We start from the raw sequence: 19,071 nt of genomic DNA on the forward strand, positions 1-19,071 counted from the left end.
ACCAACAGACGCCTGAATGGTTATAGAAGGTAGGAGCCATTTAGTTTTTACCAAATGAATGTTGCAGCAGAAATCAAGACTCAAACCAGGAAATATTTTTTCCAATCTTCTCCTGTCCAATTTTGGTCAGCCTGTAAAATTTGTAGCCTCAGTTTCCCATTCCAAGTGTAGCCCATCTACTTCAAATTTCGCAATGCCGTCCACTCAGAGATTCTGTTCCGCACACCTTGGTTTTAACAAGTGTTTTTTTCAGTTACTGTTGCCTTCCTATCAGCGCCAAGCAGTCTGGCCATTCTTCTCTGACCTCTGACAAAAACAAGGCATTTTTACCAAGATAGCGCTCACTGGATAGTTTCTCTTTTTCACACCTTTCTCTGTAAACTCGAGAGGGAGCTGTGTGGTAAAATTCCAGTAGATCAGCAGTTTCTGAAAACACACTAACAACCATGCCTCAAAGTTACCTCCCGGTCTGATGCTCGGTTTGAACTTTGTCTTGACAATGTCTACATGCCTGAATGTACCGAGTTGCATTAGATATTTGCGTTAATAAGAAACCTCATGAAATGGCCTATAAGTGTATGTATAAAAAGTTAACACAGCAGGATTAAGCTTGAAAGAACAAATTGTGACTGGTGGATAAAAACTGCATAAAAATGTAGTGCCCAGCAGCTTCACACTTGTTCACTTGTAGATAATCCAGCTCGGTGCCATCTCCATGCTTTCCCTCTGCAGGCAAATTTGTATCAGCAAACAGAGATGATAACTGATGTGTCTTTTTCCTTCCAGGCTGAGCCCCGAGTTACTTATTGGCACTTTATTGCTGCCATTTCTAAAAAGAATTGCTTGGCAGTTTACCTTTTTTTTCAGTGCACTTGGTTTTGAGGCAGTGCAAGGATTTGCAGTCGCACTGAAGAAAGAGCTATAAAACTGGGGATGACTGACAGTCGATACATGTTATGCAGAAGCTCATAAAACACGATGAGCCATAAGACACAATTCTACAGAGTAAATACTGACTATCAAATTTTTATTATCTATGGGGGAGAAAACACATCCGAGTCTTATCTTCCATTTCCTAACAGCAGAAGGAAATCTCAGATAAAGAGCTAGAGTGAGAATTCAAACGGATCTCCAGATAATCACACATTTCTGTAATATTTATAATCCTCATGCTTGCCATAAAAATCCAATCAGCCATATAAATCCCTTTGGAAAAGCACATATACAGAAAAATTAATGTCTTCACTGTTTAGAAAAAGATTGGGGCAAAATTTCTGTTTATATTGTGTGGAGCTTCAGACTATGACACAGCTAAACAAATCCCCATGCATCTTAGTTCTTCACCTTAGCAAGTCTCTCACCATCTTCTCTCTTCACCACCCTGTCATGAGTGGCATCAGCCTGATGAGACAGGAAAAACAAGGTTACAATCCAGCATCAAGCAACCATCAGCATCAGCGCCAAATATGCTTTCACCAATTGCAGGCTTTTTGCCATATATAAGCCTCGTTCTGATCCGATGGCAGCTAAGAAGTCTCGGGATGCTATTAAAAGGCTGTTATGGCACGTTAGGTGACTGAAAGTAGACAGAGCTCTGAGCCAAAGACATCTGTTCTCTGCTTAGAAAGAATGACAGTTCCAGAAAATGTGTTTCGCTAATATTTGCAAATTTGATTGACAGTTATTAGATGTGTGCGCACACAGAATGACTCAGGACTCATTGGCAGAAGAGATGTTGTATTTCAACTGGACCCTCATGGCTAAATAAAGGATACATAAAAAAAAAACAGGTTTTTAAGCAAATGTCACCAATAATCAACTGACTGAGCTTCAAACAGCTTTAGCAAGTAGTTGTGCTTAAGCACAGACATCAGTTGATGCTAAGCATGCGTCTGTTGGAGCAGCAAATTATTACTGATACTTAGAAATACAACGATACTTATTTTTTCTGAATTTTCTTAGATGCAACATTAGAGAACTTTTTTGTGTGTGTTTTGGTATTTGTCGCTATTAACAAATCCCATAAAAGACAAAATCCAGTTCAAAAATCAAGTGTGCATTATATTGTCCCTCACTTCCAAGCCCTATTAAAGGCTTTAAACCAAAGGCAAGACCCAACAGTTTCATTGTCAGGTGCTAACTTGATAGTGGAAGAATTTACATTAGGTGCCACAGTAATGGGTGTGTATAAAAATGATGGGACTTCTGTGAGTGTCAGATTGAGTACCTTTAAGCACAAATCAGGTCAGATTATTGCCCAAAGCTGTCCTTTCAAACATGTAACACATGTGTTTAAAGTATTTCCACATGCCCACTCACTGTGTATCCAAAGGGCAATTATCTGTGCCACTATCATATCCCTGTCAGATGGGTTTTGTACATGTGAGCTGGCAGCTCACTCAGGTAATCTCTAGAAAAGTTCGGTATTGCAACGCATGTGTAAAAAACTGTTACCGCTATGAAAGAATTTCAGTGCCTTGCCTTGTTTCCAAGCAGCATGAGCACTACATCTTGTTGGGCGTATTCGTGGATCTCAGTCAGCCATGCCTGATAAACACAAGAAAAGAAGAGACAAGGATAAATGTGTGGTATGCATATGGAAGGACTCCGAAAAAGCAAACCCTGTCTGGGACTTCGCAAGGACAAGCTCAAACATTAAATCTAATCACAAAGAGTGACAAAAATAAAGGGTAAAGAAAGAGGACAGAGGATCTGGGGAATCGCAATATTTTAAGATTTTAACAAACTGTATAGTAAGATTGTAAAAAATATCATCATCAGTTAAAATCAGCTGCATCGTGGTTTAACTGTAATATGTGCCGTGGGGAGAGAAAGTCATCCAGGGGAACAAACAGCCTTTCTTACTGTGTGAGCTTCGACAGCTGCTGAACCGTCCGTTCACTGTTAATGAGCAATTAGTTAGCTCAAACAAACACCTGCTGAAATATTCCCCGCCGTCTCAGCACAATGCCTAATTGTACCCACAGCGAGTTATTCTGCATAAGTTTCTGCAGGTGATCAATCCTTTTTTTGTTTAGTGGTCCCACTCAGACAACTACAGTTAAGTCTGCTGATGACACTGCATTTGTAAAGGAATTTCTCAGCGTCTCTGTGTGCCAGCATATGGCCGAGGGAGACTATAAGCAGGTTTCATGTAAATCCACTATAAACCGTATGTGTCGCCTTGATGTGACTTCTTGGTATGCAACAGTTTTGTTTATTCAAAAATCTGGAACCTAAACGATAAACTTTGTCTCCCCAGTTTTGGATTCAGCTTTTTTGATGTCTTTTAAAAGGAAAACAACTAAAACAAAAATTCAGGTTTTTGGAGAAAAGCAGAGTTTGTTGCAATGCAGTTTATTGAGCTTCTCCTGATAAAAGCAGAGTCACCTAAGAAAAGAAGCAGAAGGAACAGTAAAGCGACAACAAAGTGATCCCGGGACGTCAAACCTTAAGCAAGCAAAGTGAGTGAGAGACAGACGAAGGACAAGCAAAAGGCAGAGGGAGACAGGAGCCACTGGCTCAGATTTCTTTGTTACAAAGAAAAAAAACACAACAAATATACTTTGAATTAAGTTATTTATGTCTCGTAAAAATATATACCACACAGAGTATATGTGTTTTAAATTGTATCAAGACATTCAGAATACATCTGGGTAGCCTTCTGCAAACATGAATTGTAGACTATTATGATATGAATTGTTAGAAAAAATCAAAAATGATCCCAAATTCCTCCACCATGGAATAAGTAGACCGGTCCTCTCACAATATTTGAGTACTAATCAGGCATAACTCGGCCTTACTGTTGCATTCAGCATGGCAACTACACAACAGCTCCCATCAGGGTTGGGAACTCCCAATATGTTCAGCATGCTTCCCAGTGTGTTCTGCCCACTGACTGTATGACAGCCTTCCTCCGAGGCCTGTCTACTGTGCTGGGGCCAACAAATAAGGCTTGCAATTCTTAAGGCACAGGGTTAAACAGAGTTCACTCACTAAGGCACACAATAAAGGCAGCTACAGTAGTTTTCCCACAGAGGATACATGTAGCATATTAAGTGAACTTCAAATCATATTTAATGAGATTACATCCAGTATATTAAATGAACTTCAAACTATATAAGGTGAGATTATCATACTGAATGAGGCCAACTAAGAATCGTTCCCTCTAGTGTATACCTCATAATTATTCCCATCAGTTTAAGCTACAGTAGTGAAACAGACAGTGGTGAAAATTCACGGGGGAGCCTTCTAACTAGAGCTCATTATAAATAACATGACAGCACTGTTGCCAAAAGTCCTACAAAATGACAGGTAAGACTGGAAGAATGGAAGAAACCATTTTACTTCAGCAACAATGCTCAAGACTAAGTATACTGGTTAAAAAAGTGTTAATACTGTAACCACCACCCTCTATTATATTTCAGCCTGTTAGATATGCTAATAAACCAGTTACTCATCTCTGACTCCCAGCAATGCCCACATTAGATTCAGTCGCACCATGGCCAGCAGAGCTAAACACACTTGCCTGCTCTGTTAGGTCAATTAACAAATATTAAACGTCAAAGTAAACTAAGCCCCTAAGGGAGGTCAGGTCTCTCCTACTCATTGGATACTTTGCACATTACCATCCTTTGGGGGTAAGGCCCCAAGCAGTTGCCTGCCTCACCTTGTGACCAACGTGCTTCTGGAAATAGAACATGACCAGGCTCACATGCGCAGCTGCATTCAAAAAGATGTGGATTTCACTCTACTGCCATCCCACCATACTGTCCACTTTTTAATATGAGTCAATGATAAATGACTTATATAGAGCTTTTCTACTCTACTGGAGCACTTGTGCTTTATACAGCTTGGCACATTCACACAACCCAATGCCTAAGAGCTTTCTAACTAACATCCACATCGTTGTATTTTTACTCAGTTGTATATAGTATTTGTATTTGTATTCTATTTTTATCTTATTGTATATTTATTTTATTTTATTCTACTGTATATAGTATTTTATTTTATTCTATTCTGTACAGTTGTGTACTGTATTTATTCTTATTGTATTCTAATTTTTGCCTCATAACTTTTGCACTGTCCACTTCCTGCTGTGACAAAACAAATTTCCCACGTGTGGGACTAATAAAGGTTATCTTATCTTATCTTACACCCCACTGAACACATCAGAGAGCAACTTGAGGTTCAATATCTTGTCCAAGAAAGCTTTGGCAAGTGGAGCAGCCAGGAACTGAACCACCAACCTTTCAATTAGTAGATAACCAGCTTTATTCCCCTGAGCTATAGGCACCTCAAAAGGGGGAGGAGAACATCTATTGTTCTATTTTTCTAAATCGACTGTCTATACTCAACATTTTTCTGGAATATCCTGACATTGAGTCAAAAGCCAAAAATATCTTAGCTATAATAAACGGACCAAATTTCTTAATCTTTGAATTCAGATGTTGACTTGTTGTTTCTGGAATTTCTTCCCTTCCTTCCCTAATCCCAGATGATCAGCTGTAAGTGGTATTATTGCAAAGTAGAAACGTTTAGGAACCACAGCAACACAGCCACAAAAAGAAAGACCATGTAAGATTACAAGTACTGAGGTGTATACTGTGTAAAAGTCCCCAAAGCTCAGTTGACTCAATAACTGTACAGTTCCAAAACTCCACTTGCACTAAGATCAGCACAAAAAAGAAAGAAAGAAAAAAAATAGAAGATTGTGGGCCAGGAGCTTCATGGTATGGCTCTTCGTGGCCAAGCAGCTCCTTTTGGGACATACATAAAAAGAATTAGTCTTACATTTCAAATAGTGTTTTGTGGGAACTGGTAAACTGAGTGAAAGCTATTTAAGCTACATCTGTACACAAAGAAACTACTGAGTAGACTCCCTTTGTTCACCGGTACAGCCTTTGTCATCTCACCAGTTTAATGGGTTGTCTCAAAATCAATGCTGAATCTCATTTGTGTTTTGATGGGCTTCAGAGTTAATGAGGTCAGCGAGGTCTGGTGATTTGAGAAAGCTGATGGTGGCGCCAAGATTCTTTAATCAGAGCCCTGAGCCCTTTGCTATTTTAAGAAAGATAAAAAAGACTGGGCTGGATTTGAATTTGCATCACCAGTGATCTTCAGCATAGTACTGAGGGGGGGAAATGTTTCAGAGGAACACCTTCCATGTAGCTAATCACTTGCTTCATGTATAATTCAACTTTTTTGTCAAGGTTTCACATATTGCTTAGGTCAGCTGCTACAACTGCTTGTCTCTGAAAATGAAGCATCTTTGAATTCTGTGCATCCTTTGAAAGTCGCTTATGTTTGTATGATGTAACCTCTGTTCAATACAATATTTATCAAAATATTGGATCATGCATTTGGCCTTTGGTTATTGTTATCTACCTCCCGGCCGTGCAAACTTTCATCCTCCCACAACTACAAGCAACCCTCTGCAGGATAAAATCTGACAGCCTGCCTCTGAGTGATTCTCTCCATATGCTGTGATTACTGGTGATGAACCATAGCTTGTAATTAGATCATTTGGCTGTTCATAGCACATCGCCTCATGGGTCATTTCACGGATGTAATCATTGATCATGATGCCACTTGTCACTTTCATCCTGGAGAACTGCAGTCTTCTTTTGTGTTTTCGTTGCAGCAGAGGAAATATGCATGCAATGATGCAGCAGAAAACAAAATGAATCAATGTGGCGAATCAATAGATTCTAGGTGCATTTCTAGTCCCACTAACATAGCATTTAGTATTCCAGAAAATGTGATTTAGTGTCCAGTATGTGAAATGCATTCCAAGAATACCAGAAAGTCCTACTGCATCTGGCTACAGGATACAGGCAAGTTGAGCTTTTCTGACCCACAAATCTCAGTGGAAGCTAAACATTACAACAAGAAGGTCAACGTTCAAGGCAGATAGTGTGTCCTAACTGTATGCAACAAGAGCTTTTAACTGTAAAACTAATAGTGTAACAACTGTAACAGCACATCACTCAATAAAAATAAAGCTGGAAAAACTACAAAGGATTCCAGTTTATGATTGCCAAATCACTTTTAGTTAGCAGGAGTAGTCTGCTAATGCCTGGGGCTAAAGCTAGGAATAAAATATTAAACAGACTTAAAGGACAATAGCAGTTAATTTAACCGGGCATAAAACAAATTCATGTGGCTATAGTGGCTTTACCTTCATTGTAGAGATGAAAGGGAATTAGACATAGCACAACATAGAAAAGAAAGAAGACTAGCACAAGCTTTTTAGGTAGATACTGTGAAAGCAACTGAAAGTAAAAGAAAGTGAAAAAACAAAATTTTCTGTTGTTGCTTCGTATACTTTAATAAATCTAATCTTTTCCAGCAAACAAAGCACTCTAAGTGTAACTACACACATAATTTATACTATAATTAAGTCAATTTTTAAATCAAAAAAATACTAAATAATAACATTACATACATTAAGCACCTTTTATCATTAGTTCTTACCAGCATCAAGGCATATGTGCAGATAGTGCAACGTTTTTTGAAAAGAATCCATTTATTTATCTAATTAAATATTAAGCAGATAAATACCAGCTTCCAAATAATATTGTCAGCGGCTGCTGGGGAAGTCTCAGGGCTCACTTCATCTTTTATTCAAGACTAATACCAGGATCTCTGGCCAAATGCTTAGGGAACCAAATGTCAGTGAGATCGTGGCATGGCGCGAGAGGAGGTAATACATTTTCTCTTTGTTTTTCTGACATTAAAAAGTCCATAAATTATGTGACAAATCAGATGGAACTGGATTCTATTGTTTTTGTTGTGCTTTTCTGTTTGTTTGTAAGCAACCCAGTCAAAATGAGCAAGAAACATGATTCATGTTTCATAAATAGCACCTCTGATTTTTGTTCACTTGAGCTCTAATGAATTAAAATGCCCACTGGTTTCTAAAATGCTCCAGGCAACAAATTATTACCTTCTATTTTCCATCAAATATTTCATACAGCTGCAATGCCAAGTGTCAGGGTTAATCAAACAATTGAAGAGCCAGTAACGATGTTCTTAGAAAGATGGAGAAAAGGACAGTAAAAGACAAGTCAAACACCAAAGGATCTATATCAAAGAGGAAGGAAAATATGAAGCCAGGCACACAGCTGCTGGTGGCTGCGTTGTGACATTGGCAAAGACAAGTTGTCACTGGCAGAGGTATGTGAGGGTACTTCTGATGTTGCATCTGTTTTTCTTTTGTTGTCACAGGAGACAGCAGGTATGTGTACTACTCCAGGATACTGGACCAGCCTGGTCAGCTGTTCATTCTCTCTCTCTCTCTTCTTTAGAAAGACTGATTGGAAATTTGAATTCTTCCTTAGAAATAAAATCGCACATATGCTACTGCCGTATTAAAATATTGTGGGATTAGCTGTGTGTCTTACAGCAAAAACAAACCAACCCATTAAAAACTACAACTGCAGTAGTGTGGGGTGGTGATGTCATTTTTATTCACAATATCAGCATTCATCACAAGATTCCTCAGCCTGCTCAAATTCAGAATATACAATCCATACATTTTACGGACCACTTAAAGTTAGGATTCCTAAAATTTGGAGTTATTGATCTATTAGTCTACATAAAAAGTTGTCTTTGGACTGTGAAATGAAGACGAAGTACCTGGAGAGAACATGCAAACTCCACACAGAAAGTCCAGTGGATTCAAACCCACTGTTCTGAATTAGTTTTTTGTGTTTCAGTTGAGGAGGTGTGATGTTATGATGCCCTAACACGGTCTACGGATACTGATGACAAAATTCTCATTTTAGATTGGTGACTTCTGACTCAATAAACAAAATAGTTACTGCTCTAATGCTAAACTGAGGCTCCAAAATAAAGGAACAATAAAAGCCCCAAAACCTGTGTAATAAATACCATACATTAACACCAATAACACATTAGTTACTCCCAATACAATATGCAGAATCTCTTTGCATATAATAATGAAGGTGACTATCCTCAAGGAGCCTCGAAGTTTGACCCAACTTTTCCTCTGCTGCACTTTTGTCTAAGCAGATTTGCTATGGGTGACAACGCTATTCTTGCCAAGCTTTGATCAGAGTGTAACACCAAGAGACAAGAGAGGGGAGAAATCTGCTCTCAACAACAGGCAGAGTCAAAATGAACCAACCCACAGGAGCGCAAAGAGAAAATAGGGCTTCTCCCCTGAGAGGAGGTTTATGCAGCTGTGCTAAACAGTGACACTGTGGCACCGCCTGACACGCGGGGAGGACACACTGAAATCCTGTCACACTTGGGGCAATCCTGTCACACGTGCACGCAGAAACAAATCTGCATGCACGTGCGATGCATAATAACAACAATAATAATACAAAGTGGTTTTATTGTTGGCGAAATTTATTGTTGGCTTTTATGAATAACTCATTGCATGTGCCATCTTCGGTAGATTTAGACTGTAAGGGAATACACTATTTAGATTAGTGAATAAAACCAATTTAACAAGCAACTGGTGTGTTATAAAACTTGACAATTAAAAAGAAGAAAGAAAGAAAGAAAGAAAAAGACACTGACAACGACAGGCCTGTAAGTTGACGTCTGTTGCCTGACAGGGAAGAGAAAGGCTTTCATGTTTATAAAAGAGCAGCTGACGTGTACATCTGCCAGCAAACATGGGTGTGAGACATGTCGGGATGACTGATGTGCTTTGAAAAGCGGCAGTCGTAGTGAATATGAGCATGAGTAAGAGTGACGCTCTCCTCCAAGTTGTTTTTGCACTCGAGCCGATAAACACATTTGCTGACCTTAACTTTTGTCTCTTTCGTTTCCAAGTTGACATACACCGCACCAAACTGCAGCTGAAATCATGTACAGCAGTGTGCTGCTCTTTATGAATCCAGTTAAACAGCACTAAATGTCAACAAGCATCAACTATATAATCTCATTGAGAAGTCACACGACATTTTTTAGAGCAAAGTTAATAAAATTGAAAGCTTGTTGTAAAATATTGCTGTCACCGGAGGAAGTGTGGCTGATGAGTGCAAACACTCATTAGACTGCTCATGTTTAGGTTTTATGAGTACAAGCAACCAACAATATACTGTAGATGGAGATTACAGCAGGAACACTAATATGATGGTATTATGGCAGCCAAACACATGGTGTTATCCTTATTGAAAGTTATATTCTATATTGCATGGTGCTTTTATATTTTACAGTTATAAATAGCTGTTCTGAGATATATCAGATTACACTGTAATTTAACAGGGAAATGGGGCATCAAGTCTTGTATATGACATATGAGTGAAGTATATAACATTTTTACTTTCTCTTGCTTTCCACTTTTTAAATCTCTCCTTTAAGAACATTTATGGGATTCAGCTTGGCCCTCTACGTAGAACATAAATTCCTCTGAATTGCCTGAATTGTTCTATTGATCTAGAACAAAAACAAAAAGAAAGAAAGAAAAGAAAATGCATATAGTAAAAGCTTCTTGCTCTTCACGGCAAGATCTCAAAGTGTAAGCACAACAAGCATAAAAACACACACTCATCATTGGCCACCTTTTTAGGAACACCGTGCTAGTACTGGGTTGGACCCCCCTTTTGCATTCAAACTGCCTCAATGTGTTGCAGCTCAGATTCAACAAGGTGCTGGAAATGTTCCTAAGAGATTTTGGCTCATATTGACACAGTCGCTGCAGATTTGTTGCAGCAACTATATGATGCGAATCTTCCGTTTCAAGGTTTTTGGATAGAAAGGTATTTCGATTGACATTGTGTGACTGTGGAGACCATCTGTGTAGAGAAGGTCTTTACCTTACAATATAAAGTACAATATAGAGTTGTCATTTGGCGCTATAGAAAGAAAACTGAATTGAACTGAATTGAGTTACCGTTGCCTTTCTGTAAGCTCAAAGCAGCCTGGCCATTCTCCTCCGACCTCTACCATCAACAAAGCACTTTTGACCAGAGAACTGTGGTTTGCTGGATATTTCCTCTTTTTCAGACTAGTCTATGTAAAGCCTAGAGATGCTTGTGTGGGGAAAAAAAAATCACAGTAGATCAGTATCTGAAATACTCATAGCAGTCCATCTGGCAAAATCATCCATGCCACTTAAGTCCTTTTAGCCCCATCTTGTTTTAAACTTAAGTCGTCTTTACCAGGTCTACGTGTTTATATGTACTCCCTTGCTTCTCTGTGATTGGCTGATTGTTCAGTTCACAGTAAGAAAAGGTAAAGTCAAATAATGTTTTACTGCATTTGTTCACACAAATTCTCAAATCAAGGTGGTGCAGTAGTTAGCACTGTTGCCTGTGTCTCAGGTTTCCTCCCATGCTTGTTAGTTTAAGTGGTGATTCTGTATTGGCCGTAGGTGTGTATGTGAGTGGTTTTCTGTTTCTCTGTAGCCTTGCAATACACTGGCGACCTATCCCGGGTGTAGCCTACTTCGGCTGGTATGACAGCTGAGGTATGCTCTGGTCCCCTCAGGACCCGGATTTGAACAATTGGTTATGAAAAAGAAGTTATTGGAGGAGCAATTTAAATCAGTTCTTAAACCCTGTCAGTGCACTCGATGGCACCAGTCTTGTAAATGGACCTGTGTTTCTTCAAATTATGCATGCATGACTAACGAAGAGAAAAATCAGTAATTTAAGGTTTCAGTATGTTCTGAAGAGAAAGAAATTGAGTGTTCAAAATGCCAAGTGGCAGTAAAATACTGACTCACTGCAAAGGGGATTAAGGTTCCCAAAGCTGCAATAGAAAAAGAACAAAAGTCATTTATCTGCAAATGTGCCACTTTGCTAGATTTTCATCACAATGAATTAATATTACCTCATGACAGGAATTTGACTTGCGGTAATCCACCAGTTAAGTTCAATTCAATTTCTTTTGTTTATCCAATTCAATTCGAATACATTCAAGTTTGTTGTTGTGAGTTGGTGCTGTATAAATAATCACTTTAAGGCACTTTATACTGTAAGGTAAAGACCCTACAGTATAAAATTAACCCCTATAAGAAAGACTTTGTGGAAGTGGGGAGAAAAAGAAAAAGAAAACTGTGGGCAAAACCAGGGTTAGGGAGGGAGTAGGTGTCTGTGGAGGAGAAACAAATTTAATGGCATGCATGATGGTATATAAAAACTGAATGGGTGCCATATTATGAACTTTTAGGGCCTGTTCTGCTTGACTTTTGGTTTACTTATTATTTATGGAGTTTGTTGTTCTAGTAGCTATTCCCTGTTGGTTTTGCCATCTTTTTATTCCAAGGTTTTGTTAGTTTTAGTTTTAATACCTTTTGCAGTCTAGTTTTTGTTTTTTAGTTATTATTGCTTATAGTTCAGAGCTTCAGGTTATCCTTTCTCCCTTGTTGTTTAGCCTTCATCTCCATTTCCCTCTGTGTCTTCCATCAGGTTTATCTTTGTGCCCGTTTTCATAGTTTAGTTATTGTCAACTTTAAAAATTGAACTTTTGGCCAAAATTAGTTTTATTATTAGTCGAGATGAAAAACAAAGAACAATCTAAGGACATATTTTATTTAAGTTGATCTGATAGGAAGTGATAAAACAAAGAGTTAAACGTGTAGAAAAGCTCCACAAACACCTTAAGCCACATATAAATTTAGCTGACTTTGAGACATTGATATGGGGTCAGTCTGTGTGGGAAGACTTTGGCCTATGCTGAGATACTTCTGTTTTAAAGACAGAACATCTTTGATTCGGTACGACTGCCTTGACACGCTGCAGGCTAATTAACACATGAGACAATAAGAGAAATCTAAGCTGTGTTGTGTAAACACATATTGTAGGTGGTAGCAAACACGTATAGCACTGTAATTAAACGTTTAAATCTTCTGGTTCTTTTAAGCCTTTGAGAGGTATTCTTTTATACATCCTCTATTAATTTTTCAACTTTCAGGTCAACCAAATTATTGTGTAAATTTCAGCAATTTTGTTTTCATTTTCTAAGCGAGAAAAAACAGTGTCTCCATGTCTGGCTTATAGTATGAGGGTTGCTTTTCTTTGCACGAATACTAAGATGTTAGCTACTTAAACGCTGTATTAAATGAATCCAGTGTTTACTTTCTGGTATCTTTAAAAACGTGCAAAAAAAGAGATCTTTTTTAAAAACAAGAGCCACAAGCTGTTCCAGAAACAACGGATAATCAGCCCGTGAAGTGCTAACAATTTCCTTTTGATTGCTGTTTGTTTTTGTGCTTTGACTGATTTAATAGTGTTGTTCTAAATTCACGTCATCACAAATTCATGTATTATGTGCGAGTGTGTTTTAACGACAGCTCTCTTCTGCTTAAACAAATAATCGAAAAACAAACAGTGTGAGGTCCCTCTGTCTGGATGATAAAAGGACAGCACCAATGTGATAAAAAGCCAGAATAACCACAACAAACACAATGACACCTCTGCCTTTGTTCATGCAGGGTAGCGATACAACCCTCCAAAAAAGACAAAAGTGTGACAGAAAATGACATTATCTGAAGATAAAACGATACAGACACAGACAAACAATGTGTAAGGTAAGTGCATGACTCACCCTGGGCAAACACATTTCACACAAAATGTAATATAAAAAAAAAAAACCTTCCCCAATTTTTTCAACCCTTTGTTTGGGTTTTTTCTTTCTTTTCTTTTCTCCTTAAAGCAAATCCTAAATAAACTATATATCCCTTCAGATGAAGATATTTTATGCCAAGGAAAGTGTGAATGCAGCAAAGGCATGCCTGTACTTCTTGTACAATCTTTAATGTTGATATAATAACAGGAGAATTGAGTACTTTCATTTATGACTAAGTTGTTTTCTTTACTTTAACTTCCAAGTGGGTAATGATGCTTTTTGAGGAAGCTAAAGGAGAGACAGTGGCAGCCAACGAATCATATTTCTCTTCTGAAAATATATGATAAACGGCTTTGACCTTTGACCTGCCAGCCCCCTCACAGGTAAAGAGCTTCTTTCAGCAGAGTTTCAATACACTCAGACGACCATAAAAGGAGCTTTCTGGTGCACAAATGTGGTGTTATATAACAAAAAATGGTGAGATGAGGAAGAGAAAAAGGGCCTATAGAATCACTGATTTTGAAGCTATTTTAACGAGGCACCTGTAACATAAATCCATCCGCTGGGGTTCTGGTCATATCACTTCTTCTGGAATTGCTTCAACAACAACAAATAGCAAGCGACTTAAATCTTGAGTCTTCATTCATCTTACATTGCTTGTGTGCACGTACTGTAAGTGCCCCCATTTGTTTTGTCACTTTGGGGCCGACATCAAAGTAAATGGAAATGTCCACAGAAAGCAGCTGCCTGAACAATGGTACATCATTTTTTCCTCTGGCGCTTTGCCTTGGCAGATCCACGGTCCACTGGCTGCATCATATATATGACTACAGTAATCTGCGGAAGCAATGGAGCTGACATACTAATAATGTTCCACGCAGGACGCCAATTTAAAGGTGATGTCTGAGCGACAAGGTAACTAGGTTGCAGAGGAACCGACTGTGCAGAATAATCAGGATGATTTCAAAGCACAACAACATAAAACACCTGGAAGCTTGAAACAGGTCGTTTCACAAATGCCAAAAGTCTCCACAGATTGTGAAATGAATGGTATTTGACTTCACATCACTGCATTATTTAATGACAGTTTCTCTCATCACCATCTGGTGCAGTGGTGCCATGACATTTAGTGAACAGCAATGTGGTAGGCAGGCGGCCATTTCATTTGAAGCCAATCCATGCCCCGGGGACGCAACGAGAGAGATGAATGAAGACAGACAGATGAAGGTTTAATCCCCCTCGTTGCTTTCATTGTGTTTCTACAATGCAGACATGTAAGCATGATCAGGCATTTGGACATCGGCAGTGCGAGTGCAGTTAGATGGTAATTAATCTTTCAATGATCAGTACCAAAGCCAGACTGTTCAATAAGAAACATTACATTTCATTTGCGGAAAATGAATTTCAATCTAGGCTAGAGCGACTGATCTGCATAGTCAATATCCCAACAGACACCATGTGCCTTTGGAGAGATTAATTTTGATCCCTGTCAGGGGACTGATCAATTCTAAGGTTATCAGAAAGCTATGGGATTTAATATTTTAAGTTTGAAATAAAACTGCAGGATCAGAAGCGGTATAGATCCCATGAAATAAATGCAAGCCATGTTGGTTGTTAATACACCTGGTCTCTCTCTTTCCAGTCCATTGACTTCTGAGTCTAACTCAAATGTCACTTTCGGAGGCTCCCTTGTCACAAGGGGTGGCCACAGTGGATAGCCCTGCATGTTTGATTTGACAGAGTTTTACGCCAGATGCCCTTCTTGATGCAACCCTGAAGGGATTTGTGTCTCTGGCTGGAATCAAACTAGTGACCCTTTGGTTGCTTCTTAGAAACATAGTGTCTAACCAGATATTTACTCTGGATGGCATTACCTTGGCCAGTACCACTGTGAGGAATCTCTGAGTCTTTTTTGTTTAGGATATACCCTTCAGCGTGCACATCAAGCAAGTATACAGGGCCTGCCTGTATCATTTGTGCAATAAATAAAAATAGAAACAGAGTGATGCTGAAAACTTAGTTCCCACATTTATTACTTCTAGGTTGGACTACAGTAATTTATTACCATCAGCTCGCTCTAAAAGCTGCCTGAAAGCCTTCAGTGGATCGACAATGCTGCAGCGAGAGTATCAGAATCAGAATACTTGAATAATCTCAGAAGTCATATTTTGACAGGGACTAGAAAGAGAGCACATTTCTCCCATTTTAGCTGCTCTTTATGGGCCCTTTGTTAAATTCTGACTTGAATTTTACATCCTTCTCGTCGTCACATACAAAATGTTAAATAATCAGGCCCCTGTCATATCTTAAAGACTGCATAGCATCTTATTATCCTCACAGATCACTTCGCTCTCACAGTGCTGGCTTACTTTTGGTTCCTAGAGTGACTGGAGGTCACTCTAGCATGGGACCAGCTCTCAGCTTGGATTCAGGAGACAGACACCCTCTCTACTTTTAAGATTAGTCTTAAAACGTTCCTTTTAGATAAAGCATATAGTTAGGGTTGATCAGGTGACCCTGAATCCTCCCTTAGTTACGCTTTAGTTGGTGTAGGCTGCTGGGTCATTTCCCACAATGCACTGAGTCTTTCGTCTTCATTCTTCCCCTCATCCTAAACCAGTCTTGGTGGCTGGCTGGCCCTCCCTGATGTAACCCAGTGAGTTTACACGACTCAGTAATGCACTACAACATGTTATTGTTAATTGGGATTTATCATTACTCTGTTAATCACTGAGTTGATCAAAAATAAATCAATAATAAAAGATAAATACTATAAATATAAGAATAAAACCCAAAGAGTATATTTAACACCCCTACTGGTTAGGAAGGAACAAGCCCCGCCTTCCCCTGCTCTGTACCGTCACGTGCTCAGACACAGAGAGAGACGGAGGTGCACGAGACCATCACTGATCACCTTGGAGAAACGGACCTGATTTATTGTGAACATTTCGGACCTTGAAACCATCGCGGTGAGTCAGAAGCTGTTAAGCTAACCTTGAAGCTAAAAAGCTAACAAGAAGTTAACAGGGAATATAATGGCCCGATTTCAATGTTGTAGATCTGCGCGGGAGCGGATGAAGTGGACAAGATCCTCTCTGAGAGTTGAAGAAGATCCTCTCTGAGAGTTGAAGAAGATCCTCTCTGAGAGTTGAAGAAGATCCTCTCTGAGAGTTGAACAAGATCCTCTCTGAGAGTTGAACAAGATCCTCTCTGAGAGTTGAACATTAGAAGTGTGCTGGTGAGTTAAACTGGGACTGGGCGAATCAGGCTAATTGAAAAGCTAACTAGCCTAATGCTCATAGCTGTAGCTGACCACGTTTTCACTGTGGGAGAACACACGGGGTTTCTCACTGAGTTCAGCCATTTTGAGCACTCAGCTTGTGTGCTGATGATGTTCTAGTATTACTTGTTGAATATTAAATGCACTAAAATTAGATGATGGAATAAGTTAATGTTGATCTTAAAGGTCATGAATCTACTTTATTTTGTTACATTTGATGCTCGAGCGGCACTGGATAGATGTCCGTGTGTATTCTTACTGTGCTGATACGTTACCACATACTGTAAAACTACAGCCTGTGGGTTTTTGTATATTCTTTTGGTAATTTTATTCTGTACATTGAGTGTAAATAATATATTGCTTCATTGCTATGCAGTGTAAAGCAATGCTCCTGTAATTCAGTTAAAGGGCAATACTGTAAAAAAATAATCTACCATAGTTTATGGTTTATTTCTGATTTCTGATAGAAATGTGCACCTTGACGATAGAATAAGCTGATTGTGATTTAAAGATTGCATTCATGATTAAGATGCACTGTATAGACTAGTTAGAAATTAGAATTAATGTTTTGTGCTTGTTTTGTTATAGCACTTACATTATTTACATATGGCCATGTATATCATTAGAGTGTGAACTGAATTAGTAATAGTCCTGTTGTTTACAGGCTAGGTTTTTTTATGGGATCGTGAGACCTGGATCTCTTCCTGACGAGGAAGATGGCGAGCCTTTCCCTTTGAACCGAACCAAACCACAGCCATTCTGAGTTGGCCCAGAAGGGCAGGTTGCTCTTCTCTCACGAACAATTGCAACAGTGCGGTAGGACGAAATCGCACCAATCACAAACTTTTGACCTGTTGGATTTGACTTGACTGAACACTGACTATTAAGCCGGCAAGACTGACATATCTGAGCTCAGATAGGATTCTGACTGTTATTATTATTGCTGTCACTGTATTTTATTTTATGTTTTCATTCCTGTTCATAAAATGCTGTTAAATTGTTGCTAAATAGTTTAATACAATTCATAGCAACTTTACCTGTGGCTCCAGTCATTCTTCTCCACGCAACTCCCTTTATCCCTCCTGCGAATCTAGCTATTGGCCCATTCTCTCCATCTTACTTTAATTTCCCCTACCCTATCCTGTACTTGGCTACACTAAGCATCGTTATACAGAAAGTTTTTTCCTGTTAAAAGGGTGTTTTTCTTTCCCTTTGTTGCCAACTGCTTGCTCATTTTGATTTTCAGGGTTTCTTTCTAATATTGTAGAGCTTTTAATCCTAGAATATAAAGTGCTTCGAGGCAACTGCTGCTGTGAATTGGCTCCATGTAAAGGAAATTTATTTTAAATTCCTTGAATTAATACACAGCTTACTGTACATGTGTAAAACTGGTAACTGTAACAGAAAGTTAATGAGGCTATGTTAGATATAACTGTTAAGTAAACTTACTTATTTTATGTATCCAAGCAGCCATGTAACTATTTCACTGACAGACGCTTCCCTTCAGGTAGAAAAAGTGTTGAAGCGACTGCAGTGTGTAAATCCAAGTATGGATTTTGTTTTAACAAAGAGAAAATAGGTCTTAAGAACACTTACAGTTAGTTTGCCTCTGTTGCAGCTACTTAGAAAGCGGACATTTAAGAGAGAGAAGTTAAAACATCTCTGTTTAGGACAGATGATTAACTGAGAGGCTGTGAGACATTTTTTAAAACTATGAATTATGCAAAGTTTCTTTAGAGGAATCCCAGAATAAAAATATAGACTTGCAAAAGAAAAAGCATAAATGTTAACCTACCAATGTTAATCGATTTTGCCCTGACCTCATGCTGTTATAATGGTCTAATAATAACTGAATATCTATTTTAAGACCAACTTTTTTGTTAGCCCCAGATGTTAATGATGAGGAGAAATCTCTCATGACTAGATGGTTAACAGACAAACAGAAAGGAGTGAATAATTTCGATAGGACACTCTAATTCCCACAAAGAGCAAATGATCTTACTCCTGAACGATGGCACCACAGGAGCCAGGCTGCTATTTAAAACACAAGCCCAGACAAATAATTTGCGGCAGAGGTCTAAATAGACTTTTATAGTCTCCCTGAAGCACCACTTCTGACAAGAAGGCATTCATCATCTTACTAAATGGGTTGTGTAGTTCTGCAAAAATAAAGACTTGCGTTACTTGCCACTGTGTATTATATAAACAAACCACTGATTGATAGCGCTTGCCAGGACGGC

The 19,071-nt window shown here is 38.8% G+C and overlaps 1 protein-coding gene and 1 long non-coding RNA gene across 2 annotated transcripts in view; one reads left to right on the forward strand and one right to left on the reverse strand.

The window, feature by feature from the left end:
• LOC146711426 (ras-related protein Rab-26-like) overlaps positions 1-19,071 on the reverse strand; it is a 58,759-nt gene that overhangs the window by 4,069 nt on the left and 35,619 nt on the right. The window contains exons 6-7 of the mRNA XM_085454277.1: positions 2,482-2,547; positions 1,345-1,401 (exon numbers count right to left, since the gene is read on the reverse strand). Of these exons, the coding sequence (XP_085310403.1) occupies positions 1,345-1,401; positions 2,482-2,547 (123 nt within the window). The remainder of the gene's footprint in view (positions 1-1,344; positions 1,402-2,481; positions 2,548-19,071) is intronic.
• On the forward strand, positions 16,714-17,867 carry LOC146711427 (uncharacterized). Its single transcript, XR_014920163.1, has 2 exons — positions 16,714-16,789; positions 17,496-17,867. It is a non-coding gene; the product is annotated as an uncharacterized LOC146711427 (long non-coding RNA).

Source organism: Copadichromis virginalis, linkage group LG4, assembly GCF_057382275.1.
Source record: "Copadichromis virginalis isolate Kocher_CV1m ecotype Utaka linkage group LG4, C_Virginalis_male_GT1.1, whole genome shotgun sequence".
Classification (NCBI taxonomy): domain Eukaryota; kingdom Metazoa; phylum Chordata; class Actinopteri; order Cichliformes; family Cichlidae; genus Copadichromis; species Copadichromis virginalis.